This window comes from Triticum aestivum, chromosome 6D (assembly GCF_018294505.1).
Source record: "Triticum aestivum cultivar Chinese Spring chromosome 6D, IWGSC CS RefSeq v2.1, whole genome shotgun sequence".
In the NCBI taxonomy this organism is placed as follows: domain Eukaryota; kingdom Viridiplantae; phylum Streptophyta; class Magnoliopsida; order Poales; family Poaceae; genus Triticum; species Triticum aestivum.
Genome location: NC_057811.1, coordinates 433,203,786 through 433,218,174, shown reverse-complemented (window position 1 = coordinate 433,218,174; position 14,389 = coordinate 433,203,786). Strand labels below are relative to the sequence as shown.

Genomic DNA, 14,389 nt, shown 5'->3' with positions numbered 1-14,389 from the left:
ATCTTGACTCCCTCAAGTTGGACCACCTTTCTTGGTTGCGTTGGCTCGATGAAGACTAGTTGATTGCTCCCCCATGCTCCACTATGGGTGAGCCACTCTTCCGCACATCTTCACAAGTCCATTGTCACCACAATGGACGGCAAGCTTCAAGCATTTGATCTCTTCATGATGCTTCACTTGGACTTGCACACCGCAACATCTTCACAAGTCCATTGTCACCACAATGGACGGCAAGCTTCAAGCATTTGATCTCTTCATGATGCTTCACTTGAACTTGCACACCGCAACCTAACCCTACAAAGAACTCTCACGAAGATCATGGGTTAGTACACAAAGCGTAATTGACAATGCTCACCACACCATGGGATCGCTTGATCCCTCTCGGTACATCTTGTACGCTTTGTGAGTTGATCAAGTTGATTCACTCTTGACTTAGTCTTGATCAACCATGAATCTTTTCAACTCTCTTTATTTGGATGATGTCTTGAAGATATACATGAATGATCACACAATCTTCTTCTCCAAGACATGCTTGCAATAAGCTCAACTCTCACATGACCAATCTTTGGATAATTCCTTAATAACACCTTGGTCACCACATAAACTCCTTGAAACCAACACATGAACTTCAAGAAATGCCTATGGACAAATCCTTCAAATATAACTCAAAGCAACCATTAGTCCATAGAGATTGTCATCAATTACCAAAACCAAACATGGGGGCACCGCATGTTCTTTCAGCAGGATTATAGAGTCGTGTGACACCTTTATAGTCAGTAAATGAATCTGGCAGGTTATTTGCAATGTGTTGCAAATCTCTGAACGCATGGTTCAGATATTTGAGTACGTGGATTTGAGGCAGAAATGTGTTGAACATTCCACTAATTTTCTGGCACTCTTTATGGTACTTGAAATCTCCCCCTAATGCCTGGAAATGTTCCTCATTGAATCAACATACTGGCCTTGAATAACTCCCATGTGAGGGGCTTGAGGTATTGACGGTAATACAATTATTCCTCACATAGATCCCAACTATATGTTGAGGGGCCGATGATGTATGTTGGGGTGGTGATGTTGGTATGCAACCGAAATATCGCAGATGCGAAATACTTGGTAGATTTCCACGTATCAAAGATAGAGAGGAATAATAGTATGCAGTTTGGTCATGAGCGTGTAAAACTGCATGGCTTCAACATAAAGTTGGTAAATTGCAATTCCAAAGTAAAGATAATGCAATGAGCTTAATTCTTTGGATATAGGATTCTACCAAACCATTTCAAGTCTAGACATTAGGACAAATTGCTAAACTTCAATCCGAGGGCCATAGAGAAAGGCACTCAAGGAGAATTCTGCAATGCTATCCATACGATTTTCTTGAAATCGATGTCAGGATAATGAGCCAATGGCTTCGTGTGAATAAAGCACACTTGAGACCATCGTGTAGATGTGTCTTTGGAAAACCATGGATACCTGAATAGTCTAGTCAATGGTTGGGAAGATCCACTTACCTCGACTTGATGCATTCAAAGAGTCCGAGTGGTTCAGCATACACTTTAAGGTGTACGAGCCTTAAAATTTGCCTTCCTGTGTCACATGTAGTGCACATAAAATCCAAATATTGTTAGAATTTAGCATCATAATAATCATAAACCACTGAAATTGCTGATAGTTTTGGTTTCAACCCAATGTCAATGATGACCAAAGCAGGAATGCCAAGTTTCTCAAGCAAAAGACACTCTGGAATACTATCTCGTACGCAACATGTGCTACGGGTTTTGTAGTATGTGTAGTGCAATGCCGATGATACATAGAGAATGTGCTTGCCATATCCGTTGCATATGGTAAAGAGAAGTTATTTCTCTTTCTTTGTCATCATAAGTTTCGCTATGGAAACTATTTTGATGAATACCTCCATAGTTTAGTAGGGTACGATTAAACATGGGAAGCATAAAGCATCCCGATGTTACTCGAGTACCCACAGGGATAGTAAATATGACTCGAGTTGAGCCAACAAAATACCTCATCGCGTCTAGCAATTTTAAAATATCTCCTTTCTCTCAATGAGAGTGGAAACATTGGACTTCCCTGAGTATAGAGTTTGTGGTGCATATGTCCACAAGGTACATATCTTTTTCATCGGATTGACTCCCGTAGAAATCTATATATAGACATGAAGATTCTCAATATGAAAATCACTGTCAGATATATAGAATACATACAAATGTATTTGTATCAAAGTGCTGATACAATATATTGTGATATACAATATATGATGACAACATACTTATATTGTTGTTACAACATCGTAAATGGGCATTAATTATATTGACCACTCAGGAGATTGAAAGACTATTCATAGTCTCCAAACATGTCGGTTGAGGCATATTCAACCATCACATTCTCTGTGCCCATAGGGTCCCGTCATAGCTGGTGATGTCGGATTGAAGGTTGAAGTAAGATTCAAACCTTTGCCCTTGAGGTTCATTGTATCCCAGGAATTGCTGATACAGAATAACCAGATGCTGAGATCTGAATCTAGTGCCTTATGATATATAAGACACCATTTTTTCTGTTAGCAGTGTGATATAGCCAGGAACCGTCGCGTCGATGGAATTGCCCCGCTAGGAGCATGCTGATAACGTGTTAAAATAGAGATCGACAGAGAACAATCGAGAGAGTTGTAAAGTGAATCAAGTAGTCTTTATTGATAGTGTTGGATCCTTTATATACAACATGTACAGATGTCTCCAAAGGAGACGACGGTTCCAAGAGGCGACGCTCCAGGGAGAAACCGTTGTGACGGTTCCACCATCATGCGATTACATGCATGGGGAGAGCGGGGATTATCCCCTAATTAACGATGAGTTAATTATTGTTAACACATTCCATTTGATCAACCGCACATGCTCACATCTGTTTTTGCTAGCCCCAACCAGCCACATGCCCCCTTACAAGTGGCGAAGCTTCGAAGAAAATACTGGGTGGGCCAGCTCAAAGGAGAGTACCAAAAGTTATAAAATTCTCAACCATACTATCCTGTTTTTTCATAAATTGAATTTTGAAGTATTCAAAGTGTTATAAATAGCCGACAACTTCGAGGGAAATTGGCATTGATTGATAAATGCGCATTTTAGGAGAAAAGAAAAGTACATATGTGGCTCAGCAGCCAGCAGTGCTCGTTGAATCTGGTACTGCTACATACATGTCATCAGTTTCCATGAGGAGAGAGCATCCAGGCTTGGACTGATCATCTAAACCCGCAGCTTAGTACTGCAGGTGATGGGCTGGGTTGGCTTCCGATGCATAGGTAAAATAAAAGAGCACAAATCCTGGGTGGGCCACAGCCCAGTTTGGCCTTAAGGAAGATCCGCCGCTGCCCCTTACCTCATCTCCAGAAACCTCCACCGTTGCTGAATCCTATTCGGCGCCTTAAGCGCCGAATACAGGCCATTTTGTACAAGGCGCACACCCCCGTTTACACTTGGTTTCATAGCGGGCCGGTCCATCCCGCTTTGCTGTTTGTTTCTTGAAAACCCCCAAAAAAGGTGCGCCTGCCGCGACTCAAACCCCGCCCGTTCGTTTAGCTAGCGATCGCACCAACCAGTTGGACTAGTTGACCTCATGTGGTAGAATCGTTCTTTTTCTTTTCTTTATAAAACGAGAAAAAGGCATCTGTTTTTCCAGTTTTCTTTCTTTTTTTCTATCTTTGTTTTTTCTCTTTCTTAAAATTCGTGAACTTTTTCAAAGGCGACCAAAAAAACCGGTGAACTTTTTTCAAATTCGATGAACTTTTTTCAAAATCGGTGAACTTTTTTTCAATTTGATGAACTTTTTTTCAAACTCGATGAACTTTTTGTCAAACTCGATGAACTTTTTGTCAAACTCGATGAACTTTTCGTCAAATTCGACGAACTTTTTCAAATCCGATGAACTTTTCTTCAAATCCGATGAACTTTTTTCAAATCCGATGAACTTTTTTTTAAATCTGATGAACTTTTTTCAAATCCAATGAACTTTTTTTCAAATCCAATGAACTTTTTTCAAATCCGATGAACTTTTTTTCAACTTAGATGAACTTTTCTCAATTTTTGTGTTCAAATTTTGATTAACTTTTTTTAGAATTGATGAACCTTTTCAAATTAGTGAACTGTTCTTGAAATTCGTAATTTTTTCAGATCCATGTGTTCTTGAGATTTGTGAACAAAGCAACATAAAAAAAAGAAAAAAACAACGAAGGAACAAAAGATGCACGAAGGAAAAGGAGCTAGCGATCAACAGTTGACCGGTCAACCACGAGAAGTGAACCACAATGCGATCGTCCTTTTGTGTTAGAAATCAGGAAGCGATGGTCGAAAGACGCACGTTGAACGAGCTGCGCGGCTCGTTTTTGGGCCAGCCCACATAACCAGGCGCGTGGGCGCTGGGTTCGTTTGCTGGCGCATAAGGCGCCAGCGAGGAGCTCTCTCCGCCGTCTTCTCCCAACCATTTTCTCTCGTTCTCTCTCTGAGCTCTCACCCCCTCACAAGACGCAGGTTCCATTTGCCACCGCCTGAAGCTGCCTCTGGAACAAGACCTCAAGTCGCGTCCCGCCGTCCTGGGGAGCACCGGCGTCAGCGTCCACCGTCGTGGACAACCAAGGACGCCGCCTCCCCGAGCTCAGTCACAACTGTCGGTGCCGCCGCAGCAACAGTTCCCGCGACTATCCTACTGCTACGCCGCGTGGCCACGTTTATGCAACAAGACCTATGTTGCAAAAACAAATATGCAACAATACCTTTGTTGCAAGAAAAAAACCAGTAACAAGATCTGAGGTGGAAAAAAAAATTCTCAAACTAATTATGCAAAATGACCACTGTTGCAAAAAAAAAACTCAACCACAACCTTTGTTGCAAATGTTTCTGCAACAAGACCTGTGTTGCAAAAGGGTTCTCGCAACACGATTTCTGTTGCAAAAGTGAGGACGGCGCTCGGGCATGAGATCGTGTCATATCTGACGGCTCAGCGGCTGACGCGTAGCACACCCCATCTTAAAAAAAAGTTGGAGCACGAGCTCTAGTTAGTCTTATATTTTTGAATAGTGTTAAAATGGTATTTTTGAAGTTTCAAAAAAATTAGAAAAAAATTCAACATGTTCATATGGATGGATATTACACAATAGGAAAGTTTGGTGATGAAATAAGTAAACATGTGAGCTATACAAAAAATGACAAAATGATGATTTCTAATAATGAATAATACATGCACTGTTCATCTTTTCAAAATCACTGTTCTATCACGCAGAATTCCTTTTGGAATTTTTAAAACTTTAAATATGATTTTTAAACTATTCAAAATTAATAAGGTCCTCTAATGCACCCGAGCTCCAAAAAGTCACTGTATCTTCGCTACGAAATCAAAACAGTCATGTCTATACATTTTTTACAGGCACCGCACGCGCCACGCAGGACACGCTCGGTCCGCCGGTCATCGCGTCTACTTGCGCCCGCGACCGTTGACGTCGACGTCGCCGGCGCGGAGGACGACGTCGCGGATGTTCGTGACGAACTCGTCCCAGCCGAGCCACGAGCCCCGCACCGCGGGGTCGAAGCTCGCCGAGAACACCCCGTACGGCACGCCCAGGAGGAGGCCGAACAGCAGGAACGCCACCCAGACGGGCGGCTGCAGGTCGTCGAGCCCGGTGGCCGCGGCCGCCGCGCGCAGGGCCGCCTCGCCGGCCGCGGTGGCCGCGAGCGCGGCCGCGGGCACCCGCCGCGCCGTGCGCCACAGCACCTCCTCCGACTCGAGGAACGAGAGGTCGCCGCCGCGCTCCCGCCGCCCGACCCACTCGTCCCACTCCTCGTCGCTGACCGACGCGTCCGCCACCAGCAGCGACCCGAGGACGAAGGAGGCGAGGGAGTAGACGAGCGGCATCCACGCGGGGACGCGGTCGACGCCCGCGGCGTCGCCGAGGTAGCCCAGCAGCGCGGGCACCCCCGCGAAGGAGAAGGCCGCGACGGCCGGGAGCTTCCAGAGCACGCCGAGGTCGGGGCTCCGGCCCGGGAGGTCGGCGTCGAGGAGGGACCGGAGGAGCTCGTCGTCCTCGCCGCCGAACACCTCCGACTCGTCGGCCAGCCCCGCGTCGACGAGGTTCTGGAGGAAGGTGCGGAGGTCGTTGTTGCTGTTCCGGTAGGCGTCGAGGAGCTTCCCTGCCAGCGTCCCGAGATCGTCCTCGGGGGGCTTGCTGGCCTCGTCTTCGGTGGCGTCCGTGCCGCGGCTGCCGCCGGGGCTCGAGCGAAGGCGGAGGTGACGGTGGCGAAGACGGGTGGGGAGCTGGAGAGACGAGCGGGGGGGAAGGGGCGGCCGGGAGTAGAGGGGGGAGGAGGTCCGGGTGGGGGTGAGTCGGGAGAGGAGGAGGGACTCCATTGTTTTGCTTCTCCCCGTTCTTATCCCACGGCCGGGGCCCGGTGGGATTATTTAGGGGAGCTGTCAAATTTGGGGACTTTTTGGTTCATCCCGTTGCTATGGCCCTTCTTTTTTCTCCTTGTATGTTTTTGCTATATTTTCTGCTTGCAATGGTCTAAGCATTACATAATCCCGGGCCCGCTAAACAAGGGTTACGATCTTCACTCTGTCACCCCCGACTTGGTCTTTTTCGCACTTTCACGGCTATTTGATCCTTCCACGTCCTTCGCCCGGCCGTAGGCGGATGATAGGGTTATTCAACCCTTCACAAGTTCGGGGTAGAGTTAAAACTTGATGAATTTTTTTGGGCCCTTTACAAGTGACGCACAACGGTCAGTGGTTTTAGCCAAAAGTTGTGTATTGTGGTGTGGGAATTTTGCTGACTATTCACAATCCGCTTGTTGAAATTGTCATCTATAAAACGCACAGAGCTTTTAGGTCAAAGCTCATACGGTCATTGCATTGACGCTTGATCAATCTAGTAGTGACTGTATTGCTGCGATGGTGTGCACTGTTAACGGGAGAAGATCGTGAGGATTGCGGTCGTAGCGTCGAAGGGAAAATGCCCATAACGGATTACACTCTCTTCACAATCTCTCTGCGCGTAGGTTCTTGTCAGCCAATGAATCACAGGAGGAGTAACATGTGCCCACAGACGAATGGAAATATATGCTCTAGGAAACTAATGGTGAAGGCGCTTTTGGTGCAGACTTGGTGGACAGAGATGAGAAGGGAAAGACAACAAGAGAACTTTCAAGTGGGTCCACTTCTAAAGAATCTGGGTCAGAAGCAAAATCACAAAAGAACTCGATTTTGCCTCAAGAGTCATAAAAAAAACAGCCAGAATCCTAGTGTCTCATAATCACCCCGCCCTCCCCGTCCGGTGGTGAGATACTCTCTTCTCCTCTCACCATCTCCTCTCGGTTCCTCTTCTTTGTGTTCAACTTTTGTTGGTGGGAATTGTTGTTCCGCTCAATGTCATGTCGTTCTGCTCATGCTTATGTGTCATGCTAATCCCAAATTAGTGTCATGCTAAGCCCAAAATAAGCAGACAACTTAACATATTGTTTAGTATGGTTTTGTTGGTACAATCAATGCTTAGTGTGGATTTGTTGGTATAGATTAAATTGTTAACACATGGAAGTTATAGATGACGAAAATCAAGGCAGTCAAAGCAATTTAGGATAGTGCGGCTCGGACATTGAGATTAGTCCTTCTACTAGTTTAATGCCCATGCATTGCCACGAGCAACAAATCTTTGAAAGGAAATATCCATTCAAATTACACAAACGTCGATGTTTTTCTCCTCTTCTCTCTTGCTCTTCGCGTGCACATGTTTGTGGTTGCCTCGCTCCATTCAGCATAGCTCTAATGCGGGATGTTGTGTTCTATCACGCTTGCTATCTTGTAGACAAAATGTGAAGCAACGTAGTTCGGATGTGCGATGCTGTCTTCTCCAACTCTAAAGAATATTTGTCACGTTGCTATCTGGAAGGATTTTTTCTTCTTCCAAAAGCAGTAGGCATCTTAACAAAACAACGGTATTTTACACACATTTGACAATTGAATATATTTAGTGGGGGCAGCCCCGTCACCACCGCCTCTATCCGCTGCGCTTTAGAAAATATGCAACATCAAATTCATGATCTGTGTATGGCACTATTCAGCGTAAGAAATTTTGGTGGAAGGAGTCAAAAAAGTATCATGCACCACATCAACATGTACTGGTTATGTTGGTCAAGACTGCTACAGAGTAGTTTGAAACAATGCCATCGTCAATGTTAGGGGGGTGTTTTTTTTTTTGAAAGAACCGGTGAACCACCGGCATTCATATATTAAGCAGGTAGAAGACAGCAAATGCATTCATGATCAATTGATTATGGTGGATTACAAGAGTTGGGTGTGTTAGGGGGTGTTTGTTTCAGCTTTAGAAACCATATACAGCTTTGAGAAGGCTGAATCTGAAACAAGCAATCAGTCTTTGAAAAACCAGCCAAAATCCGATTCGGGCTATTTTTAGATATATTGCACTGACGCACGTCCCGGTGTACTTCAATGCCAAAGCGGATTACGTCGAAGCAGCTTTGCCAACAGAGCGAATCCCTAACTGATTCTGTCGAAACTGAAGCCCAAACACGCAATATGTTAGTGTGTGGGCAGAGAGCGGAAACCGAAAGATGTTAGAAATGGGTGCAATTTAAATTTCAAAAGGAGTGTTAGAATCGGTTCATCTTACAGATTGTCAAATATTCCCTATGTCAAAAATGACCTTGCATTTTGGGACGGAGGGAGTAGAACATACACGAATTCATTGGAATTCACTCTGTTATAAGGGATAGAGGGATGGATTTGTAATCCATGTCCTACCTTATCTCCAGGAGAGGCTTCTTGCCCTTCAAGTCCTGTACTCAATACATACTCGTCCTCTAGGCTCAGTAATACATTCATCATATTCCGCAACTATTTCACCAATCCCTCTATCCCTTATAACACACTCTACCGTACGCACCAATTGTGGCCACAACGTTGTAAGAAAAAGAAAAGTATGGTGGCTATATTCACAGGAGCCGATACAGAAATGACAGGAAAATAAGTGCTAGTTCTAGGCCTACATGTAACCAGTCTATTTACTGCATGGTTTAACCAAACCAAGCACTGTCACATGCATTTTTACAAGGTTTAATCCAACCAATTACCTTGCTATCACAGACTGTATCTAACCCAACTAATCGTCAGTTTCATCCTCGTCTTCCTCGTACACCCACTCCCACTCCTCGTCGTCCTCCTCATCTTCCTCTTCCATGGACGAACCCCTGGCCATGGACAGCGCGTTCCAGTGCCGGGCGGCGAGCTCCCACCCCACCACCGACCCCGTCTCCGCCGCGTCCCACCTCGAGGAGAAGAACCCGTACTGGGACCCGAGCAGCCCCGCAGCGAACAGCACGGCCGACCCCGCCTTGCTGGCCCACGCGGGCGCGTCGACGCCGCTGTCGAGCGCCCACAGGAGCGCGGCCTCTGCCGCCACCGCCGCCGCGGGGAAGGCCAGCATCCGCCACATCATCCCGCGCCTCATCTCCTCGGACAGGTCCAGGCCGAGCCCGAACGGTGATTGGCCCTGCCGGCCGCCCGCGCGCCATTCTTGGCCGGTCTTGGCTACCGACGTTGTCGCCGTGGCGTCGGTGGTGGCCTCGACATTGCCGGAGCTGGCCGACGGCCGGAAGGTGGCCGCGCTGGCGCGGCGGAGTGGAGCGGTTGGCTGGAGCCGGCGGGAGACGGTGGCACGGGAAGGGAGAAGGAGCAACTCCATGGCCGCCTGCTTGGAGTGCTGTGGCCTGTGGGAGTGTGGGTTGTGACCGTTCGTCCGTGTGTGGGAAGACGGGAAAAGAATGAAGGCCGCGCATGTGTTATCCTCGTATTGCAATGCGAGAGATTTTTTTGCTTTCTTAAAGAACACAAACAAATTATGAGAAAATGGAGGATTTCAACCCAAGCCGAAGGTCTGTACTTTATACAAGTGTCATTTCGAAATTCGTTATAGGGGATGCTTGGAGTTTCGTATGCTATACTAGTGATTATAGGATTGCTTAAAGGAATTCTTTCAAAGCATTTTATAGCCTCATGCTACAATTGTCTTTGTGATCTCCTATAATTTTTAGTGAAGTGCCATATTTTTTTTGTTTTAGTCTTTTTTATAACGTTGAAATCAGTATGATATAAAAAATTCAGTCATATTGTTGTTAGAGCATCTACAGTTGGGCGCCCCAAACACTCCTCAAACCCAGACAGACACCTCAAACGGCCGGGTTGACTGGCACCCCACATATACAACCCAAATATGGGGCGGATATGGGGCCGCCCGGGCGCGCCCGCCACGTCGGACCCAGCCTATGCTGGCCCATCCGACCCCACATATATTCGTCCCATCCGCTCACCGGACCAAATCCTAGCCACTTCACTCCACTCCCCTCGCCACCCGAGCTCACCTCCGGCGGTTTCCGGCCTTCTCCGGCATGGCAGGAAGCGGATCGGACTCCGATCAGTCCAGATCCGTCGAATGGGCTGTCATCTCGTGCGGGTTGGCGGAGGCAGTGGCGGTCCGCATTGCACTCCGCCGCTCCATGGCGTCGGCTCAACGGGCGTACGGGTCCTCTGGGGCAGGATCCTCGCGGTCCCGGCAGCCGGAACCCCTCTCCTTCCCCATCACCGGTCGGGCAGAATATGAGTCCCACCGGAAATGGCGACCCGCCGTGGGAAGGAGAGGATAAGGGCCGCCGGGGCCCGTATCGCGGCGGAAATGGTGGCGGTAGAGGCGGCTGATGTGGCGGCGCGGGCGACTGCAGAGGAGGAAGCCATCCGCGCCCGCATTGTGAAAAAACCACAGCGGAGGAACATGTGCGCCCTTGCCTGAGAGCAGAATCGGGCGGTCCGTGCAATGGCCGGACTGCCACCGAAGGAGGATAAGGCGGACAGTGACGGCGAGGATAGCTCCAACGACAAGCAGATGCGGCTCGATCCGTACCGCGTCTTCGATTGGTACCCGCGAGAAGGACGGCAAGGGCGCCGGGAAGGGCAGCCGTGGATGAACTCCACCATAGCCAAACATGCCGTGGATGAACTCCACCATAGCCAAACATGCCAAATTTTGATAGTCTGATGAAATGTTTAGTTAGTAGTGATGGAGTAGCCGAACGGTGAAGTGCATCGACGTAGTTGCATTAGTTTGTATGGATTTAAGATATAATAATTGAGGTGTCCGGATGTAGATTACATTAAGGGGTGTCTAGTCAGTGTCCACGGACGTGCCTCATTTGAGCGTCCGAATATGCCCATCGCAGCTGTAGATGCTTTTATATGTCTATATTTTCTAATTCATGCACCCAGAAACACCGCTAATAAAGAAAATGACTCATCAAAGAAAGCGAACGATCATCGGGGTTGCTGGCTATACATCAAGGTTGTTAAAAAAGGGAACGTTCATTGGGGCTACCGGCTATACATCAAAGTGGGGGAAATATCTGGTACTCCCGCCCTAGGGTGCTCCCGGTGCTCCAAAACTCAGTAGCACATTTTTAAATGTTCGAAAAATTCTGAAAAAAATCAAGCACATTGACACAATATCAAAGTATGTTGTCAAAAAATATGAAATCAAAATTCGAAACATAGCTTGAGAAACATAAATGACAAATTTGACGGTAAATAGTACACACCATAAGTTGGGCTTTAGATTAGGCCCATTATCACATTGGTGTCCATTTTTTTTTCATTTTTGTATCTCGAGCAATGTTTTGAATTTTGATTTGAATTTTTTATCAACATACATTGATGTTGTGTCAATGTGCTGGATTTGTTTTTAGAATTTTTTGAACATTTTAAAATGTGCTACCGAGTTTGGAGCACCCGAAGCAGGACCTTAGGGGTGGGAGTACCAGATATTTCCCCAGGCCCCTAGGGGTGCTCCCGGTGCTCCAAAACTCAGTAGCGCATTTATTAATGTTCGAAAAATTCTGAAAAAGATCAAAGATCAAAGTATGTTGTCAAAAAATATGAAATCAAAATTCGAAACATAGCTTAAGAAACATAAATGACAAATTCAACAATAAATAGTACACAACATAAGTTGGGCTTTAGATAAGGCCCATTATCACATTGGTGTCCATTTTCATTTTTGTATCTCAAGCAATGTTTTGAATTTTGATTTGAATTTTTTTAGCAACATGCATTGATGTTGTGTCAATGTGCTGAATTTTTTTCAGAATTTTTTGAACATTTTAAAATGTGCTACCGAGTTTGAAACACCGGGAGCAACTTAGGGGTGGGAGTACCAGATATTTCCCCATCAAAGTGCAACAAGACAACAAACACAACCACAGTCCGCGACCATCATGAAAACAATCTCTGGAGGCCCCCAGACCTTCCAGCCCTGTCAACGCCACTACAGGCAAAACAGAGCAGACACCAGGATCCATCACACCAAAGCATCACCCAGCCTGAATCCGAGCAAGCATGCGCTATTCTGAATCCGAGCAAGCAACAGTCTTGATAATTCTTAAGTTAAGAACACGGCCAGACCCCACCCGACAAACAGATTATTCTGCAGATCATATACCTACTACAGTTCGACACAAACAAGCAAAACATATTCTTCAGATTCCCTGCAGCGACGAACATACTAGATTGAACTGTACAAGGCACACCAGCTGGTGCTACTGCATCTCTGCTCCTGCGAGCGAGCGGCACCTACTTCCTCTCTGCTTTGGCATGGCACCTACTACTACTTTCCAAAGAGAGATTTGATCCACCACAGGCCGCCGTCCTTGGGGGCGTCCTGGCTCTCCGGCGTCGGCTCCGGGTGCGGCGTCTTCCGGAGCTTGCTCACGTCGTACCCTTCCTCCTTGGCCCTCTCCACCAGCTCCTCGTACACGCCCTCGTCCATCTGCGGCTGCCTGCACAAGATCTACACACACCGACACACCCACACCCCGGCAGAGATTAGATTGACCATCGATCTACCGCCGCCGGCACCGCAGTTCAATCGAATTACGTACCCAGAGGTAGTTCCGGGAGGGCTGGCCGACGAGCGCGAACTGGTAGGCGTCGTCGACGTGGAGCACCCAGTAGTCGCCGGTGACGGGGAAGACGGGGAGGAAGGGGGGCACGTAGAACCTGACCTTGAGCTTGGCCTCGTCGCCGGCGTCGTCGGCACGGAAGGCGGTGCCCTCGATGTGGCCGCGGCGGCCGTCGGTCCAGGTCTCGTTCAGCACCTTGACGGCGCCGTCCGGGCCGAGCGTGTAGGTGGCGCGCGTGTTGGCGCCGTCCTTGGGCTGGAACCGGGACGGGAAGCACGCGATCTCGTACCACCGGCCCATGTACCGCTCCAGGTCCAGGTTCCGCACCACCTTCATCGCCGCCATCGCGCGTTGCGCGTGGGGAGGGAGCGAGGGCGGCGTGGGTTGAGGCGCCGACGGCGATAGGGATGGATGGATGCAGGGGGGGTTTGGAGGGGATAGGGATGGTGCTGGCAATAAAGGCTGGTGCGGGAGACGTGGAGGGCTGTGGGCGATACGTTAGGAACAAGATTAAAGTCGCCGTTTGCTTCTTCTTTTCTTGAGAATGAAGTCCACCGTTTGCAGCTGGACACAAGTGTCGTGGATCCGGGACGGTTAAAATTGAGAATGGGCCTATCTTACACATTGGCCCACTGGCATGGCTCGATATTTTAAGGACTAATGGTCCTTTTGGGACGGCTTCACCTGGAAAACAGGGCACGGGCGAAATCATTAGTTAAGGAGTCCTCAGTTGCAAAGATCATTTTCATTTTCCCAGGTTGCGACAAATGACGCACTGCATGTGCGCCACTAGTCGGAACCTGGGAGTTTTTCCTTTTTTCGTAGATTCGTTTATTCAAAACGTCTTATCTCTTAAACCGCGCGTCTAAATCTTGAACCGTTTTCATCATTGGATTCCTCACATCGAGATTTTCAAAACTAGATCTCATGTTGATAGGTTTTGACGAACATCTTTTTCACGAAAAAAACCCGACGAAAAATCAAACGAAAAAACCCGAACCGGGAGCACGGGGTTTTTCCCTTTACGAAAGAGGCACACCCGTGCCTCTCGCGGAATGACAACCATGCCTCTCGCGGAAGCAAACCGTGCCTCTCGCGAAAGAAAAAAAAATAGAAAACATGTTTTTTTCGTTTCTGAGGAGGCACAGCCGTTCCTCTGGCGAAAGCACAACCATGCCTCTGGCAGAAGCAAAACCGTGCCTCTCGTGAAATTCATTTTTAAAAAAAAAATTAAGGAAGACCGATGGAAAATCGAAACGTAAAAAAACAAGGAAAAACAGTTTAAAAAGCCGAAAACGCGTGCGAAAAAATAAGAAAAAACCAAAACTGAAGGGGCGCCCAGAGCGCGACACGTGGCGGGCGGCCGAGAGCGCACCAAGTGG

The 14,389-nt window shown here is 47.6% G+C and overlaps 2 protein-coding genes across 2 annotated transcripts; both read right to left on the bottom strand.

The window, feature by feature from the left end:
* Positions 1-8,970: 8,970 nt before the first annotated feature.
* Positions 8,971-9,834, bottom strand: LOC123141858 (uncharacterized). Its single transcript, XM_044560924.1, has one exon. It carries the CDS (start codon positions 9,746-9,748, stop codon positions 9,167-9,169), a length of 582 nt encoding a protein of 193 aa, XP_044416859.1. The 5' UTR covers positions 9,749-9,834; the 3' UTR covers positions 8,971-9,166.
* Positions 9,835-12,452: 2,618 nt separating this feature from the next.
* LOC123145633 (temperature-induced lipocalin-1) lies at positions 12,453-13,489 on the bottom strand. The gene is made up of 2 exons (XM_044565097.1): positions 12,987-13,489; positions 12,453-12,895 (listed from the first exon to the last, which is right to left on the bottom strand). The coding sequence occupies exons 1-2, from the start codon at positions 13,350-13,352 to the stop codon at positions 12,713-12,715; spliced, it is 549 nt and encodes a 182-aa protein (XP_044421032.1). The 5' UTR covers positions 13,353-13,489; the 3' UTR covers positions 12,453-12,712.
* Positions 13,490-14,389: the final 900 nt, after the last annotated feature.

Coding starts and splice junctions, on each gene's coding strand:
- LOC123145633 (XM_044565097.1), bottom strand. CDS start 13,352: ATGGCGGCGATGAAGGTGGTGCGGAACCTGGACCTGGAGCGGTACATG. Junction 12,896..12,986: donor CCTCCCGGAACTACCTCTGG/GTACGTAATTCG, acceptor CGGTGTGTGTAG/ATCTTGTGCAGGCAGCCGCA.
- LOC123141858 (XM_044560924.1), bottom strand. CDS start 9,748: ATGGAGTTGCTCCTTCTCCCTTCCCGTGCCACCGTCTCCCGCCGGCTC.